The sequence below is a fragment of the Oncorhynchus clarkii genome, chromosome 27 (genome assembly GCF_045791955.1).
Source record: "Oncorhynchus clarkii lewisi isolate Uvic-CL-2024 chromosome 27, UVic_Ocla_1.0, whole genome shotgun sequence".
Classification (NCBI taxonomy): Eukaryota; Metazoa; Chordata; class Actinopteri; order Salmoniformes; family Salmonidae; genus Oncorhynchus; species Oncorhynchus clarkii.
This window is the reverse complement of record NC_092173.1, coordinates 15,883,742-15,905,152: the sequence shown is the minus strand read 5'-3', so window position 1 is coordinate 15,905,152 and position 21,411 is coordinate 15,883,742. Positions and strand designations below refer to the sequence as shown.

General features: G+C 44.1%; 1 protein-coding gene across 1 annotated transcript in view; it reads left to right on the top strand.

Annotated features, from left to right (window-relative positions):
- The window catches only part of LOC139385439 (neurobeachin-like), a 346,644-nt gene that overhangs the window by 158,628 nt on the left and 166,605 nt on the right, over positions 1 to 21,411 (top strand). The window contains exons 40-41 of the mRNA XM_071130488.1: positions 5,240 to 5,348; positions 11,483 to 11,649. Coding sequence (XP_070986589.1) covers positions 5,240 to 5,348; positions 11,483 to 11,649 — 276 coding nt within the window. The remainder of the gene's footprint in view (positions 1 to 5,239; positions 5,349 to 11,482; positions 11,650 to 21,411) is intronic.

Genomic DNA, 21,411 nt, shown 5'->3' with positions numbered 1-21,411 from the left:
AACTATAATCAACCAGCTGCAGTCCTCTGAACTATAATCAACCAGCATACCAGCCAGCTGCAGTCCTCTGAACTATAATCAACCAGCTAACCAGCCAGCTGCAGTCCTCTGAACTATAATCAACCAGCATACCAGCCAGCTGCAGTCCTCTGAACTATAATCAACCAGCTAACCAACCAGCTGCAGTCCTCTGAACTATAATCAACCAGCATACCAGCCAGCTGCAGTCCTCTGAACTATAATCATCCAGCTGCAGTCCTCTGAACTATAATCAACCAGCTAATCAACCAGCTGTAGTCCTCTGAACTATAATCAACCAGCTAACCAGCCAGCTGCAGTCCTCTGAACTATAATCAACCAGCTAACCAGCCAGCTGCAGTCCTCTGAACTATAATCAACCAGCTAACCAGCCAGCTGCAGTCCTCTGAACTATAATCAACCAGCTAACCAACCAGCTGCAGTCCTCTGAACTATAATCAACCAGCTAACCAGCCAGCTGCAGTCCTCTGAACTATAATCAACCAGCTAACCAGCCAGCTGCAGTCCTCTGAACTATAATCAACCAGCTAACCAACCAGCTGCAGTCCTCTGAACTATAATCAACCAGCATACCAGCCAGCTGCAGTCCTCTGAACTATAATCAACCAGCATAACCAGCCAGCTGCAGTCCTCTGAACTATAATCAACCAGCTAACCAGCCAGCTGCAGTCCTCTGAACTATAATCAACCAGCTAACCAGCCAGCTGCAGTCCTCTGAACTATAATCAACCAGCTAACCAACCAGCTGCAGTCCTCTGAACTATAATCAACCAGCTGCAGCTGCAGTCCTCTGAACTATAATCAACCAGCTAACCAGCCAGCTGCAGTCCTCTGAACTATAATCAACCAGCATACCAGCCAGCTGCAGTCCTCTGAACTATAATCAACCAGCTAACCAGCCAGCTGCAGTCCTCTGAACTATAATCAACCAGCTAACCAACCAGCTGCAGTCCTCTGAACTATAATCAACCAGCATACCAACCAGCTGCAGTCCTCTGAACTATAATCAACCAGCAACCAGCTGCAGTCCTCTGACCAACCAGCTGCAGTCCTCTGAACTATAATCAACCAGCTAACCAGCCAGCTGCAGTCCTCTGAACTATAATCAACCAGCTAACCAGCCAGCTGCAGTCCTCTGAACTATAATCAACCAGCTAACCAGCCAGCTGCAGTCCTCTGAACTATAATCAACCAGCTAACCAGCCAGCTGCAGTCCTCTGAACTATAATCAACCAGCTAACCAGCCAGCTGCAGTCCTCTGAACTATAATCAACCAGCTAACCAACCAGCTGCAGTCCTCTGAACTATAATCAACCAGCTAACCAACCAGCTGCAGTCCTCTGAACTATAATCAACCAGCATACCAGCCAGCTGCAGTCCTCTGAACTATAATCAACCAGCTAACCAGCCAGCTGCAGTCCTCTGAACTATAATCAACCAGCTAACCAGCCAGCTGCAGTCCTCTGAACTATAATCAACCAGCTAACCAACCAGCTGCAGTCCTCTGAACTATAATCAACCAGCTAACCAGCCAGCTGCAGTCCTCTGAACTATAATCAACCAGCTAACCAGCCAGCTGCAGTCCTCTGAACTATAATCAACCAGCTGCAGTCCTCTGAACTATAATCAACCAGCATACCAGCCAGCTGCAGTCCTCTGAACTATAATCAACCAGCAAACCAACCAGCTGCAGTCCTCTGAACTATAATCAACCAGCTAACCAGCCAGCTGCAGTCCAGCTGCAGTCCTCTGAACTATAATCAACCAGCATACCAACCAGCTGCAGTCCTCTGAACTATAATCAACCAGCATACCAGCCAGCTGCAGTCCTCTGAACTATAATCAACCAGCTAACCAGCCAGCTGCAGTCCTCTGAACTATAATCAACCAGCATACCAGCCAGCTGCAGTCCTCTGAACTATAATCAACCAGCATACCAGCCAGCTGCAGTCCTCTGAACTATAATCAACCAGCTAACCAGCCAGCTGCAGTCCTCTGAACTATAATCAACCAGCTACCAGCCAGCTGCAGTCCTCTGAACTATAATCAACCAGCATACCAACCAGCTGCAGTCCTCTGAACTATAATCAACCAGCTAACCAGCCAGCTGCAGTCCTCTGAACTATAATCAACCAGCATACCAGCCAGCTGCAGTCCTCTGAACTATAATCAACCAGCTAACCAGCCAGCTGCAGTCCTCTGAACTATAATCAACCAGCATACCAGCCAGCTGCAGTCCTCTGAACTATAATCAACCAGCATACCAGCCAGCTGCAGTCCTCTGAACTATAATCAACCAGCTAACCAGCCAGCTGCAGTCCTCTGAACTATAATCAACCAGCATACCAGCCAGCTGCAGTCCTCTGAACTATAATCAACCAGCTTACCAACCAGCTGCAGTCCTCTGAACTATAATCAACCAGCATACCAGCCAGCTGCACTCCTCTGAACTATAATCAACCAGCTAACCAACCAGCTGCAGTCCTCTGAACTATAATCAACCAGCATACCAGCCAGTTGCAGTCCTCTGAACTATAATCAACCAGCATACCAGCCAGCTGCAGTCCTCTGAACTATAATCAACCAGCTAACCAGCCAGCTGCAGTCTTCTGAACTATAATCAACCAGCATACCAGCCAGCTGCAGTCCTCTGAACTATAATCAACCAGCATACCAGCCAGCTGCAGTCCTCTGAACTATAATCAACCAGCATACCAGCCAGCTGCAGTCCTCTGAACTATAATCAACCAGCATACCAGCCAGCTGCAGTCCTCTGAACTATAATCAACCAGCATACCAGCCAGCTGCAGTCCTCTGAACTATAATCAACCAGCTAACCAGCCAGCTGCAGTCCTCTGAACTATAATCAACCAGCATACCAGCCAGCTGCAGTCCTCTGAACTATAATCAACCAGCATACCAACCAGCTGCAGTCCTCTGAACTATAATCAACCAGCTAACCAGCCAGCTGCAGTCCTCTGAACTATAATCAACCAGCATACCAACCAGCTGCAGTCCTCTGAACTATAATCAACCAGCTAACCAGCCAGCTGCAGTCCTCTGAACTATAATCAACCAGCTAACCAACCAGCTGCAGTCCTCTGAACTATAATCAACCAGCTAACCAACCAGCTGCAGTCCTCTGAACTATAATCAACCAGCTAACCAGCCAGCTGCAGTCCTCTGAACTATAATCAACCAGCATACCAGCCAGCTGCAGTCCTCTGAACTATAATCAACCAGCTTACCAACCAGCTGCAGTCCTCTGAACTATAATCAACCAGCATACCAGCCAGCTGCACTCCTCTGAACTATAATCAACCAGCTAACCAACCAGCTGCAGTCCTCTGAACTATAATCAACCAGCATACCAGCCAGTTGCAGTCCTCTGAACTATAATCAACCAGCATACCAGCCAGCTGCAGTCCTCTGAACTATAATCAACCAGCTAACCAGCCAGCTGCAGTCTTCTGAACTATAATCAACCAGCATACCAGCCAGCTGCAGTCCTCTGAACTATAATCAACCAGCATACCAGCCAGCTGCAGTCCTCTGAACTATAATCAACCAGCATACCAGCCAGCTGCAGTCCTCTGAACTATAATCAACCAGCATACCAGCCAGCTGCAGTCCTCTGAACTATAATCAACCAGCATACCAGCCAGCTGCAGTCCTCTGAACTATAATCAACCAGCTAACCAGCCAGCTGCAGTCCTCTGAACTATAATCAACCAGCATACCAGCCAGCTGCAGTCCTCTGAACTATAATCAACCAGCATACCAACCAGCTGCAGTCCTCTGAACTATAATCAACCAGCTAACCAGCCAGCTGCAGTCCTCTGAACTATAATCAACCAGCATACCAACCAGCTGCAGTCCTCTGAACTATAATCAACCAGCTAACCAGCCAGCTGCAGTCCTCTGAACTATAATCAACCAGCTAACCAACCAGCTGCAGTCCTCTGAACTATAATCAACCAGCTAACCAACCAGCTGCAGTCCTCTGAACTATAATCAACCAGCTAACCAGCCAGCTGCAGTCCTCTGAACTATAATCAACCAGCTAACCAACCAGCTGCAGTCCTCTGAACTATAATCAACCAGCATACCAACCAGCTGCAGTCCTCTGAACTATAATCAACCAGCATACCAACCAGCTGCAGTCCTCTGAACTATAATCAACCAGCTAACCAACCAGCTGCAGTCCTCTGAACTATAATCAACCAGCTAACCAGCCAGCTGCAGTCCTCTGAACTATAATCAACCAGCATACCAACCAGCTGCAGTCCTCTGAACTATAATCAACCAGCTAACCAACCAGCTGCAGTCCTCTGAACTATAATCAACCAGCTAACCAACCAGCTGCAGTCCTCTGAACTATAATCAACCAGCTAACCAACCAGCTGCAGTCCTCTGAACTATAATCAACCAGCTAACCAACCAGCTGCAGTCCTCTGAACTATAATCAACCAGCTAACCAACCTGTCCTGTAGAGCTCTCTAACCTATCAGCTAACCAACTAGCTAAGCTAACCAGCTAACCAAATAACTACAATCCTAGTTTAGAACACTAACGTCTAAATAAGAGGAGATAAAGAATTGTTCAGAACTCAGAGTGTAGTTGTAGTTTGAAGCTTGTTGACACTAGTATGATGAATGCATCTCTGAGGCCTCTCCCTGAGACAAAGGATGCTTCCCAAATAGCATAGTACACTAGTACACTACATTTAACCAGGGCTCTATAATGGAAATGCCATTTGTGATGCAGAAAGAGGGTATCAGAAGCCTTGTAATTGAAACAAAGCAGACCTGATTTGGTGTAAAATGGCATAAAATCTCCACATAGTAGCCTGGCTGTTTTCGATTATTAAAAAGATTGAAGCGAGGGTAGAAGCAGGTGGAGTGTACACCAGGGAGGCTGAGGAGTCAGTCATGGGAGGAGAGGAGGCAATCAGGGCCAGAGACGACAGGGAGAGATGGAGATGAGGTTGGAGGGTCAGAAGGGAGGGGTTTGTGTGTCTATTTCTGTGTGTTCCAGGTTGTTGTGTCATGCTAGGAAGGACCACATCATTGTGTTGACTGACTGACTGTCTAGTATTCTGTCTTTCTGTCTGTCTGTTCCATGATTCTGTGTCATGCTATTAAGGACCGCATACTTTGTGTTGACTGACTGACTGTCTAGAGTTCTGTATCTGTTCCAGATTGCTGTGTCATGCTATGAAGGACCACATCGTGCGTGTTGCCAACGAGGCAGAGTTCATCCTCAACAGACAGAGAGCAGAAGATGTCCATAAACACGCTGAGTTTGAGGTACAGTACCTTATCTAACCTAGTCAACTGATTACAGCAGCCTCGCCAGTCCTTGCTCTGGAGTGACTGACTTCAGTTGTGCATCCCAAATGACACCCTGTTCCCTACATAGTGCACTAATTTTGACCAGGGCCCATAGAAATAGAGTGGCATTTGGGAGCCATCCCGGGTCTGTGAGAGAATAGTGCTGGATTAGCAGCAGCTCAGTACTCCTGTAGTCCCCCTGTGTCTCTCCAGGAGGATTATGGCCCTATCATTAGGCCACTCTAAGGGATTATAATAACCAGCCTGCTAGCAATATTAGTAAGCAGACTAAATGATACGCCAGCTTCATTCATATCTGGTCTTTATTAGCTTTAAGCCCGTCCAACAGTGTAATGAGTCTACCCCAGAGACGGTACTTACCCCACATATCAAACACACTGCCTGTTCTCACTACAAAGCATCAGAACACCAACACTCTCATTATTGATTTCTGTAGGAATTAGAGGTCGTCTGCAGTAATTAGACAGTATCTGCATGCCAAATGGCACCCTATTTTCTTTATAGTGCGCTACTTTTTTATCAGGACCCAATAGTCTCTGGGCAAACGTAGTGCACCATATAGGGAATAGGGTTCTGTTTGGGGCGCAGACAGTCTTTAGTAATGCCACTTTATGTGTCTAATGATTTCTTTATTAAATGGAAGGAAGCCTGAGAAGGAAAGGAGAGAGGAGCAGTTTTCTGAACTCAGGGAGATGCTCTGTTTAGAGGAATGTCATGCCTCTTTTAGACAGCAGGTAGAGCTGCTCTCTCTCTTTCCCACTCTCTTTCTCTCTCTATACATATATATATATACAGTGCCTTGCGAAAGTATTCGGCCCCCTTGAACTTTGCGACCTTTTGCCACATTTCAGGCTTCAAACATAAAGATATAAAACTGTATTTTTTTGTGAAGAATCAACAACAAGTGGGACACAATTATGAAGTGGAACGACATTTATTGGATATTTCAAACTTTTTTAACATATCAAAACTGAAAAATTGGGCGTGCAAAATTATTCAGCCCCCTTAAGTTAATACTTTGTAGCGCCACCTTTTGCTGCGATTACAGCTGTAAGTCGCTTGGGGTATGTCTCTATCAGTTTTGCACATCGAGAGACTGAAATTTTTTCCCATTCCTCCTTGCAAAACAGCTCGAGCTCAGTGAGGTTGGATGGAGAGCATTTGTGAACAGCAGTTTTCAGTTCTTTCCACAGATTCTCGATTGGATTCAGGTCTGGACTTTGACTTGGCCATTCTAACACCTGGATATGTTTATTTTTGAACCATTCCATTGTAGATTTTGCTTTATGTTTTGGATCATTGTCTTGTTGGAAGACAAATCTCCGTCCCAGTCTCAGGTCTTTTGCAGACTCCATCAGGTTTTCTTCCAGAATGGTCCTGTATTTGGCTCCATCCATCTTCCCATCCATTTTAACCATCTTCCCTGTCCCTGCTGAAGAAAAGCAGGCCCAAACCATGATGCTGCCACCACCATGTTTGACAGTGGGGATGGTGTGTTCAGAGGGATGAGCTGTGTTGCTTTCACGCCAAACATAACGTTTTGCATTGTTGCCAAAAAGTTTAATTTTGGTTTCATCTGACCAGAGCACCTTCTTCCACATGTTTGGTGTGTCTCCCAGGTGGCTTGTGGCAAACTTTAAACAACACTTTTTATGGATATCTTTAAGAAATGGCTTTCTTCTTGCCACTCTTCCATAAAGGCCAGATTTGTGCAATATACACCTGATTGTTGTCCTATGGACAGAGTCTCCCACCTCAGCTGTAGATCTCTGCAGTTCATCCAGAGTGATCATGGGCCTCTTGGCTGCATCTCTGATCAGTCTTCTCCTTGTATGAGCTGAAAGTTTAGAGGGACGGCCAGGTCTTGGTAGATTTGCAGTGGTCTGATACTCCTTCCATTTCAATATTATCGCTTGCACAGTGCTCCTTGGGATGTTTAAAGCTTGGGAAATCTTTTTGTATCCAAATCCGGCTTTAAACTTCTTCACAACAGTATCTCGGACCTGCCTGGTGTGTTCCTTGTTCTTCATGATGCTCTCTGCGCTTTTAACGGACCTCTGAGACTATCACAGTGCAGGTGCATTTATACGGAGACTTGATTACACACAGGTGGATTGTATTTATCATCCTTAGTCATTTAGGTCAACATTGGATCATTCAGAGATCCTCACTGAACTTCTGGAGAGAGTTTGCTGCACTGAAAGTAAAGGGGCTGAATAATTTTGCACGCCCAATTTTTCAGTTTTTGATTTGTTAAAAAGGTTTGAAATATCCAATAAATGTTGTTCCACTTCATGATTGTGTCCCACTTGTTGTTGATTCTTCACAAAAAAATACAGTTTTATATCTTTGTTTGAAGCCTGAAATGTGGCAAAAGGTCGCAAAGTTCAAGGGGGCCGAATACTTTCGCAAGGCACTGTATATATATATTTCTCTCTCTCTTTCTCTCTCTCTCTCTCTATATATATATACAGTGGGGCAAAAAAGTATTTAGTCAGCCACCAATTGCGCAAGTTCTCCCACTTAAAAAGATGAGAGAGGCCTGTAATTTTCATCATAGGTACACTTCAACTATGACAGACAAAATGAGAAAGAAAATCCAGAAAATCACATTGTAGGATTTTTTATGATTTTATTTACAAATTATGGTGGAAAATAATTATTTGGTCAATAACAAAAGTTTATCTCAATACCTTGTTATGTACCCTTTGTTGGCAATGACAGAGGTCAAACATTTTCTGTAAGTCTTCACAAGGTTTTCACACACTGTTGCTGGTATTTTGGCCCATTCCTCCATGCAGATCTCCTCTAGAGCAGTGATGTTTTGGGGCTGTTGCTGGGCAACACAGACTTTCAACTCCCTCCAAAGATTTTCTATGGGGTTGAGATCTGGAGACTGGCTAGGCCACTCCAGGACCTTGAAATACTTCCTACGAAGCCACTCCTTCGTTGCCCGGGCGGTGTGTTTGGGATCATTGTCATGCTGAAAGACCCAGCCACGTTTCATCTTCAATGCCCTTGCTGATGGAAGGAGGTTTTCACTCAAAATCTCACGATACATGGCCCCATTCATTCTTTCCTTTACACGGATCAGTCGTCCTGGTCCCTTTGCAGAAAAACAGCCCCAAAGCATGATGTTTCCACCCCCATGCTTCACAGTAGGTATGGTGTTCTTTTGATGCAACTCAGCATTCTTTGTCCTCCAAACACGACGAGTTGAGTTTTTACCAAAAAGTTATATTTCGGTTTCATCTGACCATATGACATTCTCCCAATCTTCTTCTGGATCATCCAAATGCTCTCTAGCAAACTTTAGACGGGCCTGGACATGTACTGGCTTAAGCAGGGGGACACGTCTGGCACTGCAGGATTTGAGTCCCTGGCGCCGTAGTGTGTTACTGATGGTAGGCTTTGTTACTTTGGTCCCAGCTCTCTGCAGGTCATTCACTAGGTCCCCCCGTGTGGTTCTGGGATTTTTGCTCACCGTTCTTGTGATCATTTTGACCCCACGGGGTGAGATCTTGCGTGGAGCCCCAGATCGAGGGAGATTATCAGTGGTTTTGTATGTCTTCCATTTCCTAATAATTGCTCCCACAGTTGATTTCTTCAAACCAAGCTGCTTACCTATTGCAGATTCAGTCTTCCCAGCCTGGTGCAGGTCTACAATTTTGTTTCTGGTGTCCTTTGACAGCTCTTTGGTCTTGGCCATAGTGGAGTTTGGAGTGTGACTGTTTGAGGTTGTGGACAGGTGTCTTTTATACTGATAACAAGTTCAAACAGGTGCCATTAATACAGGTAACAAATGGAGGACAGAGGAGCCTCTTAAAGAAGAAGTTACAGGTCTGTGAGAGCCAGAAATCGTGCTTGTTTGTAGGTGACCAAATACTTATTTTCCACCATAATTTGCAAATAAATTCATAAAAAATCCTACAATGTGATTTTCTGGATTTTTTTTCTCATTTTGTCTGTCATCGTTGAAGTGTACCTATGATGAAAATTACAGGCCTCTCATATTTTTAAGTGGGAGAACTTGCACAATTGGTGGCTGACTATATACTTTTTTGCCCCACTGTATTATATATATCTCTTTCTCACTTTCTTTAATTACCATCAAGAAAAGGTAGGGAGTGGGATGACACAATGTTGCTAGTCATATTGGAAGTGTCTTACCCAAGTACACAAACGCATGCACACACACACACACACACACACACACACACACACACACACACACACACACACACACACACACACACACACACACACATACATACATACATACATACATACATACACACACACACACACACACACACACACACACACACACACACACACACACACACACACACACACACACACACACACACACACACACACACACACACACACACACACACACACACACACACACACAGACCCTTCTTCTACCTCTGTTAGTAGCTTGTACATGTGAGGAGTGATGGGTTTCTTATCTTGGGGCAGCAGCCTTCCTCAAGCAGCTGTTAGATATCCTGTAGTCCTCTGCTAGAGGCTCCTTGACCTGCAAGATCAACTGGAGGAGACGGATAGATATGCAATGTCACCAGTAGCGAGGGAGGCTGCATCTCAAATGACACCCTATTCCCTGTACAGTACACTACTTCTGACCAGGGCCCATAGGGTGCCATTTGAGAAACACCCAGAGATTACCTGGCCCTCATCCCTCCTCTGGCCTCATCCCTTCTGTCTGACAACTCTAGACAGTCTACACTTTTCATCCAGCCATGTCTCTACTTTATTACCCCTCAAAACCCCTCCCTCACTCTACCCTCCATCCCCAGACAGATAGACATTTTTACATTAAGTTGGTGTCAGGGCAGCAGCCTCATATCCTGTTAAGTGATAAATAAGGTTTGATATTTGTCACAGCGTCACATAGTAACGTGAGATGACAAGCAGAGATTGAGTTATCTGCCATTTGAAGAATATGTTGAGGCATAATATCCGACACAATTCAAATATAGGGCCGGAAATTCAATTCACTTCCAGCTTCTGTTAGCAAATTAGATTGAGTATATGAGCAGGAAGGAGCAGCCCTGTGGCGATGCAGCAAGACAATCTTATTTTAGCAGGGAGAAGATGAAGTCAGATCCTGATCGGCTCCTCTAGAATCTAGATGACCTTTTTAGATGCTTCTACATTGTCTGTAGGAGATCACTGGGTGAGTCCCACCCTATTCCATATATAGTGCACTACTTTTTACCATAGCCATATGGGTCCTGGTTAAAACGGGTGTACTATAAAGGGAATAGAGTGCCGTTTGGTACGAAAGGCACTGACTCCACTTCAACATAACACATCAACGCATCACACAAATGATAATTTATACATGTAGGCTACAGTACAGGCTACTTCTCTTTGTTATCCAACCTGCCCTTCATCCACAGACACAGTTTAGTTTTATGTAGGGACAGATTGTGACCCCTATGTAAACAGATGGGATTAAAGCTTTCTAACAGTGTTTAAATCCCTCTTCACCAACATGTCCCCTGCTGATGTAGAGGAGCAGAGATTGGCTCTGTTAACCTTAACAGCACATGCTATAATATCTACTCACACGTGCACACAAACACACACACTCTATAATATCCTCTGTGGATCTATTGAATGGTTTTCATTTCTTTTCCCTCACCACACACTTTGCGTAGCTTCCTAGCAGGACACACACACATTTACATGTTTGAATGCAGTATCTAATTTCGCAGGATTGCAATGGAGGAATCACAAGGACATATTAATACAAACATAACATAGCCATGCTAGCACCATGCTAACACCAGACAGACAGTTATATTTGACAGATACCTTTCAAGACACTCAAGAACACCTTACTTTAAAAGTACATACAATCAAAGTGCAAGTAATATCAAATCCTAGTGATGGATACTGTCCGGTTTTAGCATAATGTTAACACCTAGCATGGTGTTGGCATTTTGTTAGCAGGGTGTTAGCATAATCTTAATGCTTAGCATGGTTAGCATTATGTTAGCATGGCATTAGCATGGCTATGTTTATAATAAAATGGCTCCTTGTGTTCCCTCCATCAGTCTAACTGTGCCCAGTACACTGCTGATCGGAGGGAGGAGGAGAAGATGTGTGATCACCTGATCAGCGCTGCCAAGCACAGAGACCATGTGACTGCCAACCAGCTTAAACAGAAGATACTCAACATCCTCACCAATAAGCATGGAGCCTGGGGCAGCCTGGCACAGAGGTAAGACCCAGGGCTACGGTATAGAGCTGGGGCTGAAGGATAAGCTTTGGGCTGGGGTATAAGGCTGGGGCTGAAGGATAGGCTTTGGGCTAGGGTATAGGGTTGGGGCTGAAGGATAGGCCTTGAGCTGGGGTATATGGCTGGGGCTGAAGGATAGGCCTCACCAACAAACACAGAGCCTGGAGCAGCCTGGCAGCTTGGCACAGAAGTACTGACTGGGACTGGGTCTGGTGAAAGGTTTAGGGCTGGGGCTACCTGGAGCTGGGCTGGCCCAAAGGCCAAGCATAGGCTAGGCTGGATAGCAGAACTCCCAGTATTAGCTGTACTGTACAATTAGTGTAGTACTGGGAAGGAAGGACCACCAGCTAATGTCATTTACCCAGCATCCACCAGGATCACATTTACATGGAGATGATCGTGGACTACAGGAAAAGGAGGGCCAAGCACGCCCCCATTCTCATCGATGGGCTGTAGTGGAACAGGTTGAGAGCCTTAAGTTCCTTGGTGTTCACATCACCAACAAACTATCATGATCCAAACACACCAAGAAAGTCGTGAAGAGGGCACGACAATGCCTTTTCCCCCTTAGGAGTCTGAAAGATTTGGCATGGGTCCTCAGATCCTCAAAAAGTTATACAGCTGCACCATCGAGAGCACTTCAGAGGGTAGTGCGTATGGCCCAGTACATCACTGGGGCCAAGCTTCCTGCTATCCAGGATCTCTATACCAGGCAGTGTCAGAGAAAGGACCAAAAATTGCCAAAGACTCCAGCCACCCTACTCATAGACTGTTCTCTCTGCTACCGCACGGTAAGTGGTACCGCAGTGCCACGTCTAGGTCCAAAAGGCTTCTGAACAGCTTCTAACCCCAAGCCATAAGACTGCTGAACAGCTTCTAACCCCAAGCCATAAGACTGCTGAACAGCTTCTAACCCCAAGCCATAAGACTGCTGAACAGCTTCTAACCCCAAGCCATAAGACTGCTGAACAGCTTCTAACCCCAAGCCATAAGACTGCTGAACAGCTTCTAACCCCAAGCCATAAGACTGCTGAACAGCTTATGCTGCTGCAACTCGCTGTTTACGATCTATTATCGATACATAGTAATTTTACCCCCACCTACATGTACATATTACCTAAATTATCTCGACTAACCTGTACACCCGCACATTGACTCTGTACCGGTACCCCCTTTATATAGCCTCGTTATTGTAATTTTATTCTTGGTCTTTTATTTTTACCTTAGTTTATTTAGTAAATATTTTTTCTTAACTCTTATTTTTCTTAAAACTGCATTGTTGGTTAAGGGCTTGTAAGTAAGCCATTTCATGGAGAGAGTTTGATTTGATGTTGATCAGGGACCTGGTCAACTAACTCAATAACAGACAAAGAGACTGAACTCCCCTCGGGACCGGCCACCGGTCAAACAGACTGGGGTTGGGGGGGAGTTGTGTGTGTGCGTGCGTGCGTGCGTGTGTGTGTGTGTGTGTGTCTGTGTGTCTGTGTGTGTAGAGTGTAGAGTGTTGTAGAGTCTCTCAGCAACCCTCAGTCACACAGCAGAACACCTGGTGGTGGTTGGTGGTCAGAGTCATTCCCTCCACACCTCTCCCCTGGGCCTTGAAAACTACAGATCCTTGGAGCCTTAGCTCTGCTTCCCACCACACACACACACACACACACACACACACACACACACACACACACACACACACACACACACACACACACACACACACACTCAATGGTTGAAGGGGGCCAGTGCTGAATAGTGATGCTATGGATGCTTAAACCACCAATCTGAGCAGTGTCCATTTGTCCAACTACGTGGGAAATCCTCTAAAGTTGAATTAGGCGTACGACAAGGTTTTGTTCTTAGACCCAGACTACTGTTCGCTCTATGTTTCCCCCTGTTACTGTCACGACGACACATGACATGCATGTTCTTTGGGATGTTGATGACATTGGCCATGATCTGTTAGGAAGCTCCTTATAAAGCAAGCTTGTATACCAGGCAAGTATGTTAGGAACAAATTCTGTATTCACAATGACGACCTGGCGAGTGGCAAGTGCAGCAAAGGTCCTGTCAAACCTTGCCTTCCTTACAGAAAGAACACTTCCAGTAATTGACTACCCTCACTGAAACAGTAGCTTGGCTTTCCTTATTGGATTTTGAAAATGCAATACAGATGGTTAAATATGTTCACGGACATACAGATGGTTAGCTATGTTCATTAAGGGGATGTTGTTTACTCACATCGATAGAAAACACATCTGGATCATGTTTTGAGGGCTTTAGGAATTCTGCTGTGTTGTCAGATGTTTGTTGAAAAAATACAATAAACCTTCATTTAGTTTGTAAGGAGATTTCAGTTGATTGAATTGAATGATTTGAGGAGTGTTTTAATGACTGCTGGTAATCTCAATAGGTTGTGTGGCGTATAGATTTAGTGATTTATACATGCATCATTCCACCTGACAAACACAGTCCTGGAAACAGATGCAATTACCTCAGAAAGATGCACATTTATCATCATTGGACCATTCATCTATGGGTAAGTTCTGACTCCCAAATGTCTCTCTTTTCCCTATACTGTATAGTGCACTACTTTTGACCAGAGCCCTATTTCCCCATGCAGCTGTACCTTACATATTGTACAACCCGAATAGGGAAAAAGGTGCCGTTTGGATGCAAACTATAGTACAGATTGAATTACAGCAGGAATGTTATTATAATAATATAGATATCCTTACCTACAGTAGTTCATGCTAAATGCCTTACTTCACCCTCTTACCAGATGTTGGAGCATTGTGTATATATTTGCACACACACAGTATGTTTGATTATATGCCATGCAGTTCTGATAGAGAAATTCATAAAACAGCCCAAACAGGCGTATAAGTAAAGTAACCTTGGCAAAACATAGAAGATTGAATTGCGGGCTGCTACTGTAGATTTACGTATTCAAATATTTATAGGATTTCTCTCCGGGGATAGCATTAGTATTGGAACAAAAGGTTGCTGAGAGGGGGAGCATTGTAAATGATACTGCAAAACTTCCAACAAATACCCATTTAATGGTGACCTGCTGGAGAAGAAAAATGATGCAATATGTTCATGAGCTCAGGGCAGTGTAGCAGCTCAGCCTTATTCAATGCAACATTAACTTTTGCTGCTCTTGTAAAATAGAAAACCCTCCAGCATTCTGAAAGGGCTGTGTGTAATTTGTGACGCTGGTTGAAAGTGTGTGTGTGCGTGCGTGAGTAGGTGTGAATGCTTGCCTGCACAGAGATTGTTTTTACTTTAACCCTAACTCCTGACGGGAGACTAGCCAGAGGATATTGATCTGTGTTGAGCGTTTTATCAACAGAATTCTATATGTAATATACTCACCCAGGTTAAACTACAGCTAATGACTATAGTGCACATTTTATTGAAAGTTTTTACACAACTATAGTATTTTGAATTAGTAGACACCATTATGATCGTAACTCTTTGTGACGAGGAGACACTGCACATGGACAGAAAGCCAATGGGTGCATCCCAAATGGTACCCTATTCCCTGGTCTAAATTAGTGCACCACATAGAGAATAGGATGCCATTTGGGATACATACAAAATCTCTCTGCGATCATATAACCTATTATAAGAATTAACCAGATGAGCCCAGGAGGTGGTAGGGCTGTGTTAAACAAGGCAGTGTGATCAGCCCAGAAGGTGGTAGGGCTGTGTTAAACAAGGCAGTGTGATCAACCCCGGAGGTGGTAGGGCTGTGTTAAGGCAGTGTGATCAGACCAGGAGGTGGTAGGGCTGTGTTAAGGCAGTGTGATCAGCCCAGGAGGTGGTAGGGCTGTGTTAAGGCAGTGTGATCAGCCCAGGAGGTGGTAGGGCTGTGTTAAGGCAGTGGGATCAGCCCAGGAGGTGGTAGGGCTGTGTTAAGGCAGTGGGATCAGCCCAGGAGGTGGTAGGGCTGTGTTAAGGCAGTGTGATCAGCCCAGGAGGTGGTAGGGCTGTGTTAAACAAGGCAGTGTGATCAGCCCAGGAGGTGGTAGGGCTGTGTTAAGGCAGTGTGATCAGCCCAGGAGGTGGTAGGGCTGTGTTAAGGCAGTGGGATCAGCCCAGGAGGTGGTAGGGCTGTGTTAAGGCAGTGTGATCAGCCTAGTAGGCTGTTGGATCATACTTTCTGCTTGCCTGATGATGAATGTGCAGTGTATTGAGTCGACATCACAAAATCAATAGTGTTCAAATTGAAACAGTATAGGGTTGTATTGATCTGCTGTGCTAAATCACAACGAGAAGCCTTTGATGCAGCTCTGAGACAGGTCCCCTCCTCCTTCTTCACCCCTCCCTCCCTCCTCACCCCTCTTTCCCTCTTCCTCCTCTCCTCCCTCTCTCCCCCTCCTCCCATCACGGCACCCATTCAGTTTGAGCTTCACACTGATAAATCAAGTTGAAAATTGGATGTTAGAATTTTCTCCAGTGAGAGACTGATTTTCTCTGGCCCCTCCTCCCTCTGCTGCGACCCCCTGACCCCTGTCACTGGATTATAAAGTTCAGCATTGTCAAGAGAAAGGAGACGTCAAGGCAAGGCTGATTAATTAATTCTAGAATATTACACAGTGTCTTTAACTTCCAGTCTTAAACTATTATAATAACCATCCTTGAAGACAAGGCAAGTTTGTATTTATCCTCTTATTTACTGTTGTGAATGTCAATATCGTTTCTACTCTGTTTTCTGTTATAGTAATAGTATAATATGTTGGCTTTGTTTTTATAGTTCTCATGAAATGGAACTATAAAACCTTTCACTCAGTCACATCTACCTCTGATCTACCTGCATTCTGCAAACTATCTCTTTGACACATGCATTTATTCAAGTTTGATACATACTGGGTTGCGTTGGTTAGAGCGTTGGACTTGTAACCAAAAGATTGCAAGATCGAATCCCCGAGCTGACAAGGTAGAAATCTGTTGTTCTGCCTCTGAACAAGGCAGTTAACCCACTGTTCCTAGGCCGTCATTGAAAATAAGAATTGGTTCTTAACTGACTTGACTAATTAAATAAAGGTTAAAAAAATAATAATAAGTGAGTAGTCTGCATCTCCATTGACACTAAAGACCTCCCCTGTCCACCACTGTCTGCATCCCAAAAGGCAACCTGTTCCCTATATAGTGCACTAACTTTGACCAGAGCCCTGTGAACAATGGTACAAAATATTACACTATATAGGGAATAGGGTGCCATTTCAGATGCAACCCAGGTATTCCAACATGTTCCAACATGGCCGTCTTAACAGGATGTAGAGCAGGTGGAAGCGGACAGACAGGCATACAGACACAGACAGGACGTCCTTTGTTCCAAGGTGTCACTGTTGACATCAGTAGCTGCCTAAATCTCCCCACCCCCCCTCTACAGACCTTAACCCAACCTGGCTGAGCTATCGATTGTCAACATTGCAACATTGCTCCTGTATAATTACTTTTTCGGTAGCGGAAGGAATGGAGGAGAGAGCGGTGGCATATATTGATCCTTGGTGAGGGGAGTGGAACGGGCGTTTCCCTTGACTAACAGAGAGTTTCATCTCTCAGTCTCTGATGAATGGCAACACTTTGCCTGTGGATAATAACTTAGTGATGGAATGGACCCTTCAGTCACTGGCTGCCTGGCTAAGCACTCCGCTGTCTCGCCTCGCTGGGTTATCCATTCTAATAGCAGCTCTGACGAGGAGGAGAGGAAAGATTGTGGGGGGGGGAGGTAGATCAAGGTCTCTCTGGGTCCTGTGTGAAAGTATATGGAGGACCAGTGAATATGATCCTGCTGGACATGATGGTTCATTTAGAAAATCAATGCAGCAGGAACCCTAACACAGCCGTGGTGATGTCTGTCCTCTGTATCTATGTATATTCAAGAGGGGAAAACAACATATTTGTAGTGGTAGTAAAGTTCCTTTGTTTTAGCTCTTCTTTTTCTGTCCGCTTTTATTTGTTGTTGACCTACTGTACAGCAGCTCCTCCCTGGGGGTGGAGTTAACCTTGCAGCCAGATAATTACCTCTGAAGGAGAGCATTCACACTATCATCAGTTATAGGGGAGCAGAGAGAGAGAAGAGAGAGCTGGGAGGTGAGCCCCACCTCTGATGAAAGATTAATGGTCTACAGCGCTAGCAGGGAGGGGTTCAGACTCACTCACTTTTACTGACAGTAATCTCATTGTTACTTACTGTTACTGACTGTAATCTCACTACTGACTGTAATCTCACTACATGACTAATCTCACTGATTAGTCACTGACTGTAGCCTGACTCTTACTGACTAGTCTGACTGTCACTGACTGTAGTCGGACTGTAGTCGGACTGTTACTGACTGTATACTGACTGCTTCTGACTTTAGTCTGACTGTCACTGACTGTAGTCTGACTGTTACTGACTGTAGTCTGACTGTTACTGACTTTAGTCTGACTGTAGTATGACTATAGTCTGACTGTTTCTGACTAGTCTGACTGTTACTGACTTTAGTCTGGCTGTAGTATGACTGTAGTCTGACTGTTACTGACTGTTACTGACTTTAGTCTGACTGTAGTCTGACTGTAGTCTGACTGTAGTCTGACTGTTACTGACTGTAGTCTGACTGTTACTGACTGTATTCTGACTGTTACTGACTCTAGTCTGACTGTTACTGACTTTAGTCTGACTGTTACTGACTGTAGTCTGACTGTTACTGACTGTAGTCTGACTGTTACTGACTGTAGTCTGACTGTTACTGACTTTAGTCTGACTAGTATGACTGTAGCCTGACTGTTACTGACTGTAGCCTGACTGTTACTGACTGTAGTCTGACTGTTACTGACTGTTACTGACTGTAGTCTGACTGTAGTCTGACTGTAGTCTGACTGTAGTCTGACTGTAGTCTGACTGTTATTGACTGTAGTCTGGCTGTAGTATGACTGTAGCCTGACTGTTACTGACTGTTATTGACTTTAGTCTGACTGTTATTGACTTTAGTCTGACTGTTACTGACTTTAGTCTGACTGTCACTGACTGTAGTCTGACTGTTACTGACTTTAGTCTGACTGTTATTGACTGTAGTCTGACTGTAGTATGACTGTAGTCTGACTGTTACTGACTGTAGTCTGACTGTCACTGACTGTAGTCTGACTGTTACTGACTTTAGTCTGACTGTTATTGACTGTAGTCTGACTGTTACTGATGGGTATTGATGGTAGTCTTACTCTTAATGCGTTAATATGCATTCATTACACAAAGTATCTTATTTCTGATGTATTGTTTACTTTGATGTATTGTTTACTTTGAAGAATTACAATTGATACACCATCCATGGCCATATGGTTTCCAGTCGCCTCATGTTGATGCAGTTTTATTTAGCTGTGTCTGTCTGTTGATGTAGAATAATGTGTCACCATGGTGATCAAAGACAGTCAGTGATATAGTACACTGATTGACAGACATTGTTTTGTTTTCAGACTTTTTTAGTCAATTAGATGGCTGAATGTTTTTTATACCTGACCGGTTGAAACCTTTCTATCCGTAGGGATCCGTCATCTACGCTGCCTGTTTTGGGAGACGTTTGAAAGCCGATTTTGAATGTTTCTGTATTAAATGTGTTAAAAAATATCAGTATAATACTGCATGGTTTTTGAGTGATATGGCAGGTTTCAGAAGTATAATGGGTTGGTAGATTATTTGTTTTTGAGAGACCATCATGCAGTACTTCCTAGGGTTGCAAAATTCTGGTAACTTTTCCAAAATTCTCAGGTTTTACAGAAATCCAAGTTGGAAAATCACAAGGGAATAAGCAGGAAATCCAGTATTTGTAGAAAACCTGAGAATTTTGGGGAAATTACCAGAATTTTGCAACCCTAGTTCCTCCATGCTTACATTTTAGGACATGGTTGCCATGTCCCCAGAGCAGAATGGTTTAGTGTGTCATGGTAATACTGACCAGTGAATCATGTTAACAGTGACCCGAGCCTAAACCATTGACAGATCATAGACAATGAATAGCTTCCTCTCATTGGTAGATGGACAGAGTGTGGACGGAGGAGAGAAGAAAGACCATTTGTTCTCAGAAGGACTTAATCTGAGAGCTCTGGAGTGTGTTTAGTGTCAGTGTCACGCGGGGCTTGGGGCACAGAGTGTGGGGCGCAGGGCTCGGGGCGCAGGGCAGGGCACCCCCTTCACAGGACAGGGTGTGTGTGGTGAGACACTAACCAGTCCTGCCTCTTTAAATAGACTAGTCACTGATTACTGCTATTTATTATAATTATCCCCCAGTCTCAAATGGAAGCATTTAAAGAGAATATAATTGTGTTTTATTTAATCTTTTTTAGCCCTCTCTGTCAGGACAAACTGGCTGATGCTGAAACCACTATAGTTATGTTCTAATTAAAACTTAGATAGTGCTGTCCTAACTGAAACATGGTTTGTGCTGTCCTAACGGAAACATGGTTTGTTCTGTCCTAACTGAAACATGGTTTGTTCTGTCCTAACTAAAACATGGTTTGTTCTGTCCTAACTAAAACATGGTTTGTTCTGTCCTAACTAAAACATGGTTTGTTCTGTCCTAACTGAAACATGGTTTGTTCTGTTCTAACTAAAACATGGTTTGTTCTGTCCTAACTAAAACATGGTTTGTTCTGTCCTAACTAAAACATGGTTTGTTCTGTCCTAACTAAAACATGGTTTGTTCTGTTCTAACTGAAACATGATTTGTTCTGTTCTAACTGAAACATGGTTAGTTCTGTTCTAACTGAAACATGGTTAGTTCTATTCTAACTGAAACATGGTTTGTTCTGTTCTAACTGAAACATGGTTTGTTCTATTCTAACTGAAACATGGATAATTCTGTTCTAACTGAAACATGGTTAGTTCTGTTCTAACTGAAACATGGTTTGTTCTGTTCTAACTGAAACATGGTTAGTTCTATTCTAACTGAAACATGGTTAGTTCTGTTCTAACTGAAAAATGGTTAGTTCTGTTCTAACTGAAACATGGTTAGTTCTATTCTAACTGAAACATGGTTAGTTCTATTCTAACTGAAACATGATTAGTTCTGTTCTACCTGAAACATGGTTTGTTCTGTTCTAACTGAAACATGGTTAGTTCTGTTCTAACTGAAATGTGTATACTTCTTTTCTATCTGAATGATTGTCCCTCCAGAGGGTTATGGTTCATATACAGTAGAACTATCTGTATGACCTCACTAGAAATAAACATGTTAGAAATAAACATCAGAACCATGGTCCAGTTTACCACCTTGTTTGAAGAACCCTCTGGAGTGAACACTCTTAACTGGGTCATTGACAACGTGGTCAGCTGTAATTGTTTGTTGATATAATGGTTTGTTGTTTTTCTAACAGAGATATGACCTTGATGGGGGGCAGCATACAACAGCCAGGCGCTAGAGATGGTATGTGTCTCAAATGGCACCCTATACCCTATGTAGTGCACTACTTTTGACCAGGACCCGTAGGGCTTTTTATAAAATAGGGTGTAATTTTGGACGCAAACGTGGAGTGAGGAGGTGAGAATGACCTGACAGGCTGGATACAGACAGTTTCTCCGTCTCTGCTGCCTGCTTCTCTGTCTGTCTTTCTGAGTGGGTGCTAGTTATTGTAGCTGTGCTTTGACATACAGTGTTATAAGTAGTTATTTTAGCTGCACTTTGATGGACAGTTCAGCCTTAAACAAGCCTCTAATATTATCTGCAGGCAGCAAAGTGCAGGCCTGACAGACACCAAGTATTAGTA